Source organism: Pan troglodytes, chromosome 6 (genome assembly GCF_028858775.2).
Source record: "Pan troglodytes isolate AG18354 chromosome 6, NHGRI_mPanTro3-v2.0_pri, whole genome shotgun sequence".
NCBI lineage: Eukaryota > Metazoa > Chordata > Mammalia > Primates > Hominidae > Pan > Pan troglodytes.
The window spans coordinates 159313761-159330121 of NC_072404.2; the positions used below are offsets into that span (position 1 = coordinate 159313761).

Below are 16361 nucleotides of genomic sequence, written 5' to 3' on the forward strand. Positions count from 1 at the left end.
ATTCTGGGTGAGGGTCATTCATTTGTTTTTGCTATTTGTTATCTCGTTACCTCAAATCCCTTATTTGAGATTCTTCATTAAATTATGATCTCAATTAAATCTGGAAACAATTTACATTCAGAAGAGAGAAGATACCCTGCTGTGGAGACAGGACCCGAGAGAATATATGGAAGAAAAGTGACAATGAGGAAAGGTTAAAGATAAAAGTAAGAGAGGGAGGTGAGAAGGCAAGCATGCAAAGAAAACGACAAGGGAGATGGGAGAAAATGATGGAGAAGAAAGAAGTCAAAGGGAGATCAGGAGAAAGAAACAGGATAGAACGTAGGCAGAGGAAGAAGCTCTGTAACTGAGTTTCTTGCAAGTCATTTTAATAGCAGCGGCAATTCATGAGCAAAAAGACATGAGCACAGTCTGCTTTTCTAAGGCCATAAAAACAAGATTTTTAAATAAAAGTGCATATTTCATGAAAAACATAAAGAAAGTGACTAACATATAATGATCTTGATGTTTTTCAATTAGTCACTATGAAATAAAACTAAGCATCATTTATTTTTTCACTTATTTATTCAGCAAGTCAATTGAGCATCTAACTACTGTGACAAGCTAGTGGGACTTCAGTATAATGGACAAGCAGACATAGTCCTTGCCCATAATGAACAAGCAGACATAGTCCTTGCCCATAATGAACTTCGCTTCTAGTAGAAGAGGCAAAGAAGCAAATAATGAAAAGACACACAAATTCTAGTTTACTGTATGTGCTGTTCTGCTATTAATAGCAATGTGGTTGGGGGAGGAAGGCATAAGAGCTAATTAAAGTGATAACTCTTGACACAGGGACCAGCATATGTAAAAACACTGATGCTGGAAACAGGTTAATGTGACCTAGAATTTGTTCTAGGTTCGGTGTGGCAATGACACACTGATCAAAGATGAGAACAACCGGAGTTATGATTTAAGAAGCAGGGAGGGCCAGATCATTTAGTGCTTTTAAAGCATTCAAAGGGAATTTGGATTGTACATTGCTGAAAGAGAGGGCACTGAAGATTTCTAAGCAGGAGAGATAATATACTATATACTAGTATATACTGTACTACATATACTATATACTAGTATATACTGTACTACATATACTATATACTAGTATATACTGTACTACATATACTATATACTAGTATATACTGTACTACATATACTATATACTAGTATATACTGTACTACATATACTATATACTAGTATATACTATACTACATATACTATATACTAGTATATATTTTACTAGATATACTATACTTTGCATTTTAAAATAATAATAGGATACTTTTATTATTTTAGTGGATTTTGTCAAGTTTGCCCAGAATGAAACCTCACAGAGGTTAAGAAAGGCACAGATCAAGTGTTCTCATTTAACCAATAATGATTTTAAGACAAAGATTCCATTTATTTCTGTTACTTATAAGATAATTATGTAAATAATAAAACATTATGTATAGTACACTACAGGCTGTGTGGTCCAGAAGGGGACCCAAATCTAAGGTTATACAATAAAATTTTATTTTGTATAGTGAATCTGTATCTGCTTACACCATTCAATTTGGAAACAGTATGAAATATGTAAATTATAAATATGAAGGTCAACTCTCTCTCTTTTTTTATCCATGCACCCCAGGAGACTGTAGATTGTGGTGGTGGCATTAAAGAGCAGGTGAACAGACTTCAACTTTGGAGAGTGAGATGAATCAAGAATGACTCAGTTTTTCATTTGAGTAACTTGCAGGTGGCAGTGATGCAACTTATCATGATAGGTAAGACAAGGAAAAGAAAATTACGCATTCCATTTTGAATACACTAGCTTCAAGATGCCTGGGTTCTCATCTTAAATCTGCCCTTAGTCTTAATGAAGTCATATCTTCTGTAGCTTCAGAGTTACCTTTAAAATGACATCTTTGGATAAAATCGTCTTTAAGATTCTTTGCATGCCTAAAAGTTTCTTAAGTAGCACCTTATATTTATGCTGAGCTTTAGCATTTGCAAGGTACATTTTGATGCCTCATAAAAGGTATAGTACTCTTTTTATGCTGGTAGCGCATGAGCCATGCTTTCAGAAACATTTCTTCATTATCTACGGTGTCAACCAAATGCTTAGCAGTTTAGAGGCAAAGATTGATAATTGAGTGGTTTTCAAAAAAACAAGAGATTTATAATCCTTTGGGTATATACCCAGTAATCCTGCTATAAAGACACATGCACACGTATGTTTATTGCGGCACTATTCACAATAGCAAGGACTTGGAACCAACCCAAATGTCCAACAATGATAGACTGGATTAAAAAAATGTGGCACATATACACCATGGAATACTATGCAGCCATAAAAAATGATGAGTTCATGTCCTTTGTAGAGACATGGATGAAGCTGGAAACCATCATTCTCAGCAAACTATCGCAAGGACAAAAAACCAAACACCGCATGTTCTCACTCATAGGTGGGAATTAAACAATGAGAACACATGGACACAGGAAGGGGAACATCACACACTGGGGACTGTTGTGGGGTGGGGGGAGGGGGGAGGGACAGCATTAGGAGATATACCTAATGCTAAATGATGAGCTAATGGGTGCAGCACACCAACATGACACATGTGTACATATGTATCAACCTGCACGTTGTGCACATGTACCCTAAAACTTAAAGTATAATAATAATAAAATTAAAAAGAAAACAAGAAATTAACAGACATACAATTTATCTTTGTGAATTATATTTACTAATGCACTCAATATCTAATACTGTTTTTTCTGCATTTGAAGGTGTTATTGGTCTTTAAGTCCATACTGTGGTCCCAGGAAATATGAGATTGTGTTGACTTTTGTCCTATAATTGGAGAAGAAGCAAAAAGGTGTGAAATTCCATTAGTCTCCCAATCATCAGCCTTTCTGAGTGTGTTGTGGAATTAAGAATAATGTTTATGGGTTGCCAGAGTATAAGATGTGCTCCCAAGGTACTGTTAAAAGCTCTTTTGAACACAGTGGATTTCTGCCTCTGAATTATCGATGAGCCTCACTTTGGAAATCTTTGGTCATCTGCCATCTCTGCCCTTGGAATGACATTCTTTCAGTTGAGCCCTCATTTCATTTATAGAATAACAATTACTTTTAATTTTCACAAGGAAGTTGCTGCAGATTTGTATTGTATTTCTGATTAACAGCCTTGTACCCCTTGTAAGGGTCAATGAAATTGGGAAATTATGCTAAAAAGCTGCTATATTTTTCTTGAAGGATAGCAACGGCTTTCTGTTAGTAACTTTGATTTTATTTTATGTTTACTATAAGTATTAACTTAAATGTAGCTTTTTACAGAAAAATATTCTTGTTTCTAAAAAATAGAGTTAGCATTATTGATATGATTAAAATGAGTACCTTAGTTTGCCTCCTGGGATAACATAGAGCATAGCTTGTTGATTTTCTTTATTTTTATTTTTTTAGTTTCCCACCTATCTCTCTGATCTTTCTTCTTGTTCTCTTTTGGAGATTTATCTTTCTCTGTCCATCTTTAAAATATTGGTTATTCTGAAGATACTGTTCTTGACCTTCTTTTTTTTTCCTCGCTAAAACTGCTTTGCTCTCCTTGAATACTCTTATCCATTATCATGACTTTAACTATCTGTTAAATCTGTACTTTGACCCGGATGTCTCTAATACACTCCAAAACTATTTAGTTAATTCTTTATTGTTTGTCCACCTAAATATCCATCATGTTCAAAATTATATTTTTTTAACTTTTGCTTTTAAATAATATCTTCCTTAGTTATTCCTCATATAATTGAGTGAAAACACTTTATATACAGCCACACAAAACAGAAGCCTGGGGAGCACACAAACCAGAAACCTGGGGAGTACCCCAGCTCTGCTTGGCTTCCTCACCACACACCAAGTCACTGAATGCTGATAATTACATTTCCTTCACATGTTCCATACCCATTCCCTGCAGCCTGTCCCCATGGATACCATCTCAATTCAGGTACTCACTGTCACTTGAAAATGCAGACTCTACAGATAGCTTGGGCTCACAGTATCCAATCTCATTCTTTTAAACAATCCTTCACATTAACCAAACATTAATCTTTGTAATAACATATCTTAGTCAAATCGTTCTACTCTTTATTTCCAATGAAGTCCAATAGAAGCTCATTTTTGAACCTCTTTCCCAGTATTATTATTGGTTTTATTGCTGTGCCCTCCTTATACCTTAAGGTGCATCCTGGTGTGTCTTTTTTTCTTGTGGTTACTTCTTTATTATTTTTACACAGTTTTACAATTTTCACTGAAATCTCTTAACTCCTCCATGGAAAGTCAAAGCCTTCCTAGATTGGACCTAATTCCTCCGGTACCAATGGGAAAATAACTTATAATCTTCTAAATCTCCAGACTCAGATGTCACTTCAGGCATAATTGAATAGGTGAGGTCCAGCCTGGCATGTCTTCCTGAAGAGTGTCTAAACTTTCCATCCACAGCAAAGCCTTTCCCTATCCACTTTCAGAAGGATCTACCCCACCTTTCCTTGCTGCCTGCAGTATACTGTGCACACGTGTATCCCAGGTCCTACACCGCTTATTTGCATGGCTCACTTGTAGGCAGACCGTAAACTCTTGGAAGATGGAGACAGTATCTCACTAGTGTTTGCTTTTCCAGTGTCTAGGATGATCCCACACAGAGCAGATGCTCAATAAATGTAAATTGAACGAGCGAATTAATAAATGAATGATTAATTATTCATTATCTACACATGGATAATTGTGGATATAAAATATCTATATGTAGATAATATATGAATAATTGAAAAGCATCCTGGCAATATTTTATTTAGTCCTCCAGTTTTAGGTAGTTAGTAAGCTTATTTTATTTTTGTTAAGTGCTTCAGCTATTTTTTCTAACCACTGTCCATAGTTACAAAACTTTTCTTGTTATTCTTCCAGAGATTTCGGGACAAATATTCATTGAGCTTCTTTATTCTGTCCATAGAAATACACCTGCTTTGAAACCTTTATAGTCTGTGAGCCAAAATCATAGGCATATTTCCGAGTCTCCCCTGTTAGCTCACACATTAACAACCTACATCTCTCTGGAGTAAAGAACCCAGTGTGTTCTGACAAACGAGATTTGGATGTTTCTCTCTAAAATATTGCCCAGCCAGCAAACACACACACACACAGACACACACACATAGATATATACATAATACATATACACATAAGGGACGTACACATAAAGGGGATAATCAGAAACATTTTCAAGGCATCCTCTGTCTATGCTTTATTATGTGAATATAAACACAGCCCTTACACCTGAGGCATCATTATATCAAAAGTTTTGTTGAACTTTAGGAGTATATCATAGTAAAGGTGAAGGTGTGAGTTACACATTTGCTGCCCTTGAAACACCAGGGCTTCTACCATGACACCTCTTCAAGGCCAGCCTTACTCTGGCTTCTGTCTTCTCTTATTTCCTACGCCCTATATCAAATCTCAGGTACTATGTGGAAAGGCCTCAATCTTTCTTACCACAGTGTGGGAGGGTTGATAGAAGTATTTTTTTTCTAATCTATCAATACCAAGTTAGAATTAACTAAGAAGGAGAAGATTTTCAAGCATTTATGACAGAAGCATGATGCTCTGCCTCCTCCAAGCTCCATTTAATCCATCCAGGGCAAGACTGAGATCCACGAACTTATCACAATCCAAATACTTACAGGGTGTAATTTGCAATGTGGCCCCTGGAGAATGCATGCTCTTGTTACTACAAGAGTTTTATGTGTAGAGATCCAGCTGGTTATTAAGCCATCACCTGCCAGCTTTTTTTTTCTGAATGCCCATCCCCAGGGCCCAGAGAAATGGAGACAGGAGGATAAACTACTTTTGTTTGTTCTGGTAGACACAGAGTCTGACTGCTGTGTATCCTGTTTCCCTTAGGGACTCTACCTTGTCCTCAGGGACAACCCGTGAAGGCTTGAGTGGAGATAACCCCACCATAAAACCTATACTGCTGGTGTTCCCAGAGAGAAGGCTGCAGTCTGCATCAGCCTATGCTAAGAAAAGAGAGACAACTCCTGCATCTGGAAATTCCTTCTCTCAGAGGCTGCTGGTGGGAGCAAGATCCTCAGCTCTGGCCTTCAAAAGCTCCTGTGATCTCTGCACAATTTCTCTAAATAGAATTATATTTCTGAGACAAGACCAGGCCTGATACTACAGTGAGTAAAGGGTCTTTCACAAAGTCTGGTAGTTTAGAGAAGCTAGGGTCTGGATGAAGGCAGGGCTCCAGAAATCAGTACATTGAATGGGAGATACAGAGATAATTTATTGGCAGACAGTTTCCTGGGCTAAAGGTGGAGTTAGCATTTGCAGAGGTGGAGTCATAAGCTGCACATTGAGAATGACGCATTGATCATTTAACATTTGTGTACTTCTATGAAACATCCTAGTTTTCCCTTTCTATAGCCCCTGTGGCTATGTGGTTGGGGGAATGACAAGCAGAGAAAATTTAAGAAGAGTCTGAAGACTTGATTGAAATCTAGGATATGCTCTTTGAATGTTATTCCTAATGTAATGCCTTTCATTCATCCATCCATCCATCCATCCATCCATCCATCCATCCATCCATTCATCCAACAAGTGTAGTGGGCATTGTGCCAGCAACAGCACCTGCTAAGAACCAGGGAAGCAGCCCTGCAAAGGGGTGGGGTGAAGGCAGGAATCGGAATATTATCCTGTTAACTCTTCACATAGATAACCACTTGCCCTGGCCATATATCAGAAATGACTTCAGTGAATGCTTGCTGGATTAGTGATGGCACACTTTCTTGGCTTGCATGCAAAGGGAAACAGCCAGATTTTCCTGAGTTGCTTCAGGAAGTAAAACATTTAATGCAAGCTTTATTTTCCCTAAAACTAGTAAACACAGGGAAGGAAACCTCTTTGAAATTGCATTTGTAAACCTCATTTCCTAATTCATGCTTTTACGTATTTTCTCTAATCATTTACTGGAGCACCTGCATGTGCAATGCACTCTGCACAAATTACAAAATAATTGAAAACCAAATATGAAAGAGAAAGTGGGGGAAAATATGCAAACTAAATAAATTAGAAAGTAAAACACATAAGAACATGGCTGTGATCCTTACTCTAAAATAAAATGGCTAGCCATTCTGAAAAACAACTTACTCTGTGGCTGCCCTTCTGATAGCAAAAATGTGGGTCTTGCAATCCAAGTTAAGTAAAATTCTGTGGGACTGGATATAGTATACATCACCCTGTCTGCATTTACACTAGTTCTCTGAAACAAATTTATTTTCTGCTTTACTCTGGATTAAAGGATTTGGCATAATGGCTCCGAAAAAGCTTGCTGACTGAGTCAGCACCCTGTGTGCACCATAAACCCCCTCCTTCTGTTAACTGACTAATCCGGATCTGCATTTGCTCCTCAGCACATAGCTCATTGCCACAGCAGAGTCCAACGCAGGTACTGTCACAAGGGCATGACAGAAAATCAGACATGGGTCACAGAATTCATTCTCCTGGGATTTCCGCTCAGCCTAAGGATTCAGATGCTCCTCTCCAGGCTTTTCTCCCTGTTATACGTCTTCACCCTGCTGGGAAATGGGGCCATCCTGGGGCTCATCTGGCTGGACTCCAGACTGCACACCCCCATGTACTTCTTTCTCTCACACCTGGCCATCATTGATATTTCGTATGCTTCCAACAATGTCCCCAAGATGCTGACAAACCTTGGCTTGAACAAGAGAAAAACAATCTCCTTTGTCCCATGCACAATGCAGACCTTTTTATACATGGCTTTTGCTCACACTGAGTGTCTCATCTTGGTAATGATGTCCTATGACCGGTACATGGCTATCTGCCACCCTCTGCAATATTCTGTCATCATGAGATGGGGAGTGTGCACAGTCCTGGCTGTCACTTCTTGGGCATGTGGTTCCCTTCTGGCCCTGGTCCATGTGGTTCTCATCCTGAGGCTGCCCTTCTGTGGGCCCCATGAAATCAACCACTTCTTCTGTGAAATCCTGTCTGTCCTCAAGTTGGCCTGTGCTGACACCTGGCTCAACCAGGTGGTCATCTTTGCTGCTTCAGTGTTCATCCTGGTGGGGCCGCTCTGCTTGGTGCTGGTCTCCTACTCGCGCATCCTGGCGGCCATCCTGAGGATCCAGTCTGGGGAGGGCCGCAGAAAGGCCTTCTCCACCTGCTCCTCCCACCTTTGCGTGGTGGGACTCTTCTTTGGCAGCGCCATTGTCATGTACATGGCCCCCAAGTCCCGCCACCCTGAGGAGCAGCAGAAGGTCCTTTCCCTGTTTTACAGTCTTTTCAACCCGATGCTGAACCCCTTGATCTACAGCCTGAGGAACGCAGAGGTCAAGGGTGCCCTGAAAAGAGTGTTGTGGAAACAGAGATCAAAGTGAGGGATGCCAGGGAAAGTCTAGAGGGTTGAAGATTTGCTCCCAATGAGATTTGTAGGAACAGTGGTGTAAATGCCTTACAGTCTCATCTCTTAGATTTCTGATATCAAGAATGTATATTGATTGGATTCTATCCCTAAACGTGGAGTACCATGCAGATCACAAAGCACATGCAGAAAGGCGCTGAGCCATGTGGTGCAGCAGAGGTGCAAAGTGCCATGAACTCCTACTCCCAGGTCCCACCCCTACCCAGGATCTGCTTTCTGTTCTTTTGAGGCTTAGTTCTCTCAAGTTTCCTCTTAAATTCCTCTATTATTTCCATCTCTTTTTGCTATAAGTATATGCTGGTAATCCCATACCATATGCTACTATAAGAGAGTACTTGTAACCACACAGAATAAATACTGACCTTGGTTAAGCAGCCCTCTACTGGGAATGTAACAACAACTAAGAGTAGAGAAAATGCCTGGTTTGGAACCTAAAGCCTAAGGATGATGATATTAGTACTGGAAGTTCATCTAAATCACCCTAACAAATCTAATTCTGTAAAAAGCAAAGTTTAATTGTATAGATTTTTTTATATAAAAGGCAGAGAAATATCAGGATCTTTGTTTCATTTCACTTAATTCTGCACCATTTAATTAGAAAGAGTTTGGAAAGATTTTGCATTTAAAATAAATATGAGAGAATGTTATTAGGGATAGTTACCTTTTTCATAATTCAGATCGCAAAGCCGGGTGTAGGTGACAATTTATCATTATGGTGATTACATAAAACATTGTAGGAGTAAGAAAATACTGCAAAGGAAGAAAGCATCAAGGGAAACTGACAGCTTGATGTAACATCATAGACCACCGCTTAGAACCAAGAACATGTCAAGTCTTGATAAAGACTTTCAGGAACCTCAACAAAATTCCAAAGAGAAGCTACTCCAGGTGACATAAATCACTTTTCCTGGACCCAAGTGGTCAGAATGACATGGACAGGTAATTTGTTTTATTTTAACACAAGTTTGAGTCCTAAATGATCAGCATAATATGATAATATGATTTCTTTAACACATTGAGTATGGTACCTTTTGGAATTCTCTCTTTTTTCTCTCAACCCTTGTAGTATTGTGTGAATTCAACTGTATGACCCATGATGTTATTACATTATCTGCTGCCTGTACATTTTCTATTTTTACAATTTTAAAATATATTCTTATCACTTCATATATTTCTTCTTCCATGAAAGAAAGAAGCAAAGGGGGAACTCTTTCCTCCCACCCCCTCTCCAAATGCACTGTTTTCTTTTCAGTTCTCAAAAAGCCTAGTTGCTGACTATTCTGCTCATCCATTCATCTCGGTTAAACCTTCTGCCTCTGGTGATGGCCTTTGTTTTCATATCTCCATACTGTGAGGACATTTTTTGGCCTGCAGAAATTCACAAACCTTGCTCTGCCCTTCCCAAAGAGAGCAATTTGAATTAAAAAAAAATACTGGATCTAAATTTAACTATCAACCACTATGGAATTATTGTGTGCACTACTCTGAAGCTAGAAAGAGAAAACAGGCACTATTTTCATATAGAAAGGACTTTCTAACTATATCTGAAAAAAATTATTACATTCCCTAAAATATGTATACTTCATGTTCTGCTTAAAACCTTTAAAAGAAAAGGGAAAGAGGAAACATATAGAATAGTTCATCTCATATAAAACATAAGCAATAGATTTGGATTCAGAATTTTTTTACCTAGGGTACAGTAGAAAAATCAGGGGGTAGAATTCATCCTATGTCAGTTCTAAGTGATTGGGAAAGAATAGACCAAAAAGACCACATTTCTACAGAAAGTGACAAATATAGATAAATTATAAAGAAATGTTCTCTAGCAGGTCTTAATAGTGGCTCTAATTTTATACATATATATATATATTTAATACATTACAGAAAATACCTGAGTATATGAAAAATTTCTATTAATTGTTTCCATATTTGAGTTGTAGAATTTTAACAAACTAATTAAATGTTGGTGTTATGACCGCTTTATATATACATATTTTCAACATTAATCAGTTTTTAAAGGTCTGGGGGAAAGTGAAAGAAACAATTGCATTGTTTTAGGCTGCAAGTTCTACTGACTGCTTCACAAATGTTACCCCGTTTATCTTGCATAAACATCACAATACTGTCGCTATTATTTTCCCCATTTAATAGATAAGTAAACAAAGTTCAGAATGATTTAATAACTTATCCTATACTATGCAACCAGTAATAGAACAGAGTGTTATGGATCATACTGTTTGCAAACCCAAGCTGCTTCTTAGCAGCTTTCTGCCCAAAACATTACAAATTTTAGCTCAACAGGGGTTAGACTCAACATCCACATGATGGGGCAGAGTCTGGAACAAAACAGAGTTTACAGTATTATAGCCAAAGTCTTAACACCAGAAAGAATACATCCTGTAGCCAACCCATCTTTGGAGGATTCATTACCAGCTTTGGGAAGAGTAGAAACACTCACATTAGCAGCAGCATCATTTTCCAATAGTAACTCCCTCCTAATGCCTGTCTGCAAAATCACATGGCCTCATAAGGCATTGCCCCAAAGGGACAATCTGAACAAGAGAAACCCTGCTGTTCTCAGTGTTCATCTTACCTATGATTCTGGTCTTCTTTCTATCATTAGGTGTACCCACCTGTGTTCTTTACCTTTATGATGTGATTAATGCTTTTCCAGGAAGTGTCCCCATCTCTCCTGTGTACAGATCCGTGGTGGACCTACCTTACCAGTGCTCTAGGCTGCTAGGACTGAGAAAGGGGGAACCCAGCACAGGTGCAAGCTGAGATGCTTGCTATGTTAGATTCACATCTCAATTGTGCTACAACTTGCTAAATAGGTCTCCTTCTAGGAATAATATAGCCTCCTCAATCCTGAGTTTTATTTTAGGTCAGATGTGGCTAACAAGGTTTCAGCTAGGTGCCTTATATAACTTTTATGAATGCTAAATGAAAGACTTTATGTGACTCTGATTTGAAGTGATGTATTTTTGTGAGAAGGATATAAGGACAATGAAAATGAAAAATGATTACATAGTAAGACTAAGAGCTGGTAAAATTCATGACTAAACAACTATAAAACTACAAAATCCAATTTTATTTTAATGATTCATAAATTATTATGATACTTACTGAACAATGGAAGTTTCTCAAAAAATCTCAGCTCTTTGTGTTTGCAACTTTCTGTGCCTGTCTTTGTTTTTATTTGGTTGGTGATATTGGGGAAGGTCTCCACCAAAGGAGGTTGAAGGTTAGTACACAGGAGGTTGGGTATGAAATGGTGTTCATTGTTCCTGCTAGTAGACAAAACTGTAAGAAGAATCCTACATAAAATTTTACATTCTCTACATAGCTTCAATTCAAAAAGGATTCTTGAGATAGCATCCAGATAGGAAGTATATACAAAAATAATTAGTCCATAGCTTTGTTACGTTCATTCTCCTACCCACACACTAAGAATTCCCATCAACTGTGTATCTAGAATAGCTCCTCTAGGAAATCTCAGTCTCTGTATGTAGAGATAGAAACTCACCCTGGTGACACCTTGTTAGTTGGCTGAAATTTTGGCACTCATAGTAGCCAACTCCTTATATTGGTCTCCCTGGCCTTACTATTGCCCTGGATACTAATCATATTAGGAAAGAAATATATAGATGAGCAAATAAATGAGTGCATAGCCATAAATAATTTTTGAAATGACTGTGTTTCCATAGCCTGGAAAAAAGGAGGAATAAAGCAAACAGGATAATTGTCTTCATATGTCCCATCGAGAATCTTGCAGGAGGCAAACATAGTTGTTTATTGCCTTCCACAAAGTGGGGAAAAATACCCTAGAATCAAAAAGTAGGTTTACATAAAAGTGGAATTAACATCAATATGAGAAAATATTTTTGAACATTATAAGTTATGCAACAATGAGGTCTTGTGAATTAGTGTGCAGCCTTACTATAAACAGAAACATAAAGGTTGAGTAAAATATAAATACGTTGAACAGGCATTTGCAATAGAGTCTTTCCAATGTCTCTTCAATCTTGAAAATTTAAGATTTCATAATAAACTTTTTCATTTTTTTAATGAGGGGTGGAGTTTAACCTGATTTTAAACTAACTTACAGTCATTTAAAGATTTTTAAATGGTAATTCTAAGATAATCTTTTTTCTGTGTCAAAATCCTGTCTTGTTCTTCCGAGGATTCAGCAGAGTCATCAAAAGAAAATATTCAAGTAGGAAAAAATTGTTGTATAAGCTTCATACTTGTGGTTCTCATACTTTTATTCCCACAATGCCATCACAACTTTATTTCTAGATATACATGGTTTCACATTTTAAAATATTAGCCTGATATTCAGTGATAGTAGCTCAATGACTTTTGCCTTAAACACAGGCACAGGGACTTGCACATGTAATCCCCAAAACTGAAGAGATTGAGGTGGGAGGATCGCTTGAGCCCCGTAGTTTGAGGCTGCAGTGAGCTATGACCATGCTACTGCATTCCAGCCTGGGCAACAGAGTGGGACCCCATCTTTGAAAAAACAAACAAACAAACAAACAAAAAACCCCACAGAGCAGTGACAGATTAAACCACAAGGAGAGGAAATGAAAAAGACAAAATTAGCCCCCAAGGCAAGATAAACATCTCTGTGGATCAGAAACAAAACATAAAATCAGATGTGTGAGTGATGCAGAAGCCACGGGTTAGCCGACTGTTTGTAAGCTGGCCTGAGTGGAGATAGCTTTGCTCTTAGGAACTAAATATATTAAAGTTCTTCATGCAATAATGGGGAACTGAGGCTTAGCACCTTCCTTGAAAATAAGGTATGGAGGAGGGTGGGAGGGACTGACTTCCTTTGCTTACTAATGAAGACCAAAAAATGTACTGTGCTGTACTGCTTCCCTATGTAGCCAGTTGAAGACTTGTGAGAACCCAGGCCCTGCGCTGCAACCAAATGTGGAATCCAGACACCCACTCTGGGTGCTGGGATTCCCAATATACTCAGTCTCACTATAGGTACATAATTCTAAACCATTTATGTAAGATCCAGGTCTGGACAGGAAGCCCAAAGAGCTGGGCCGAGACAACCCCTGAGCTTCTAGATGAGAGAAGAGGGAGGGAGAGAGACAGAGAGAGAGAAATGGAGAGAGAACTGGGTTTTTAAATCTATTTTCAGAAGCTGCCAAGAGAAGCAGCCCAAAATATCAACAACTGGAAAATAAATTCACTTCTGATGATGTCCCTTGTGCATGTTCAGGAATGAACAATTGATAAATATTTATGTTTATGTTTAAATGCATAAAAGATTTCTTAAAGATATGCCAACTATTTTAGATGGCCAGGGATTAAGACGGAAAATAATTAGAAAATAACAGATGGATCCCAAAAGATAACAACTACAGAGCTTAGAAATAAAACACGCATTCCCTGAAATAAGGACTAACTCTTGTTTTTTTTTTTTTTTTTTTTTTTTTTGAGACGGAGTCTTGCTCTGTCGCCCAGGCTGGAGTGCAGTGGCACAATCTCGGTTCACTGCAAGCTCCGCCTCCTGGTTTCATGCCATTCTCCTGCCTCAGCCTCCCGAATAGCTGGGACCACAGGCGACTGCCACCATGCCCGGCTAATTTTTTGCATTTTTAGTAGAGACGGGGTTTCACTGTGTTAGCCAGGATGGTCTCGATCTGCTGACCTCGTGATCCACCCACCTCAGCCTCCCAAAGTGCTGGGATTACAGGCGTAAGCCACCACGCCCGGCCAACTCTTCTTAAATATGAAAAAAATTCAACTAACAGGATAAATTCTAGATGGAGTACATTAGGGGAAAAAATGTGAAATAGAATATGGAATGCATCGTTTTCCCAAAATGCAACAGAGACTATTTTTTAAGAAAATGGAATAAAAAGCACATAGAATCTAGACTCAGATATAATATCTATTTATCTTATAAGGATATAAAAATAATGATGAAAATGGGGTAGGACATTATTGCTGAAATTTTTTTCCTGATGGCTAAACACATGAATTCTCAGAACAAAAGATACTCTGAGTATCAAGCCACATGAATAAAAATAAATTCATATCTAGACATATCATAATGAAAGCACAGAACATTAAGGAGGAAAAGAAAATAATAAAACCTTCAGAGAATAAAAGAATATCTACAAAAGAATAACAAATAATAGTGGACTTCCCCTCAGCAAAACAGATGCCAAAAGAGAATATTCAAAAGGATTAGGAAAACTGTTATTCTACAATTTCACACACAGTTAAACTATAATTCAAGAAAAAGAGAAAAATGAAAATGTTTTCAAACAAAGTCTAAGGAAAATTACCTCCCTTAGGTCTTCAACAGAATTATTAATAAATATATTGGATAGAAAAAAAGATGAAAACAGAATAAAAGTATATAGGGTACATGCGAAGCATACGAGTTGATAAAGAATAATAGTAAATATAATTGTTGAATGTAAACAAAATAGCTTTTATATGAAATAATAAAAGCTCTTAGCAGCCGTAACAGGTTGATGTAAATAATACCAATGAATAATTAAATCATGGTAAAGCTCTTGACTTGACTAGAAAGGTGAAAATGCTGAATAATTGTAGATTGCATTAGAAAAATTTATAATTTAGTGTTTGTTAAAAATTCAAAAGTAGATCACATTTGCCATCTTTGAGCCCCCCACCTCTGCTGCAGTTGTAGCAGCCAATACGTCTGTCATCCACTCCTCAGTGGCTTCACCAGCCTTTCAGCCAGATACAAGGCTGTTGTCCTAGTGATTACAGCCACATGAGTCACTGGTCAGCTCAGCGGCTATCCCGACCTGCTGCCTGACTCCCATAATCTTCACCCATTTATGAGTGAGAACATGCAATATTTGTCTTTCTGTGCCTGGCTTGTTTCACTTAAGATAATGACCTCTAGTTTCATCCATCTTGTTGTAAAATACATAATTTCATAGTTTTTTAATGGCTGAATAGTATTCCATTATATATGTATAATACTTTTTTTATACTTTCATTTATTGATGGACACATGTTGTATTAGTCTGTTCTCATGCTGCTAATAAAGACATACCTGAGACTGGGAAATTTATTTTTAAAACAGGGTTTAGTTGACTCACAGTTCAGCATGCTGAGGAGGCCTCAGGAAACTTACAATCATGGCAGAAGTGGAAGCAAACACATCCTTCTTCACACGGTGGCCGGAAGAACTGCCAAGCAAAGCAGGGAAAGCCTTTTAAAAAACCATCAGATCAGCCGGGCATGGTGGCTCACACCTGTAATCCCAGCACTTTGGGAGGCCGAGGTGGGTGGATCACGAGGTCAGGAGTTCAAGACAAGCCTGGCCAATATGGTGAAACCCCATCTCTTCTAAAATACAAAAATTACCGGGCATGGTGGCACATGCTTGTAGTCCCAGCTACTTGGGAGGCTGAGGCAGAAGAATCACTTGAACCCAGGAGGCGGAGGTTGCAGTGAGCCGAGATTGCACCACTGCACTCCAGCCTGGGTGACAGAGAGAGAGAGACTGTCTCAAAAATAAAAAAATAGAATAAAATAAATAAAAATCAGATCTCATAAGAATTCACTCACTATTATGAGAACAGCAGCATGGGGGTAACCACCCCCATGATTCAATTACCTCCCACCAGGTCCCTCCCACGACAGAGGGGATTATGGGAACTACAATTCATGATGAGACATGGGTGGGGACACAGCCAAACCATATCATTTCACCCTTGGCTCCTTCCAAATCTCATGTCCTCACATTTCAAAACCAGTTGGGCCTTTCCAATAGTCCCCCAAAATCTTAGCTTATTCTAGCACTAACCCAAAAGTCCAAGTCCAAAGTCTCATCTAAGA

General features: G+C 38.2%; 1 protein-coding gene across 1 annotated transcript; it reads left to right on the plus strand.

The window, feature by feature from the left end:
• Positions 1-4915: 4915 nt before the first annotated feature.
• Positions 4916-15980, plus strand: OR2A5 (olfactory receptor family 2 subfamily A member 5). The gene has a single exon (XM_054655259.2). It carries the CDS (start codon positions 7531-7533, stop codon positions 8464-8466), a length of 936 nt encoding a protein of 311 aa, XP_054511234.1. The 5' UTR covers positions 4916-7530; the 3' UTR covers positions 8467-15980.
• Positions 15981-16361: the final 381 nt, after the last annotated feature.

Coding starts and splice junctions, on each gene's coding strand:
- OR2A5 (XM_054655259.2), top strand. CDS start 7,531: ATGACAGAAAATCAGACATGGGTCACAGAATTCATTCTCCTGGGATTT.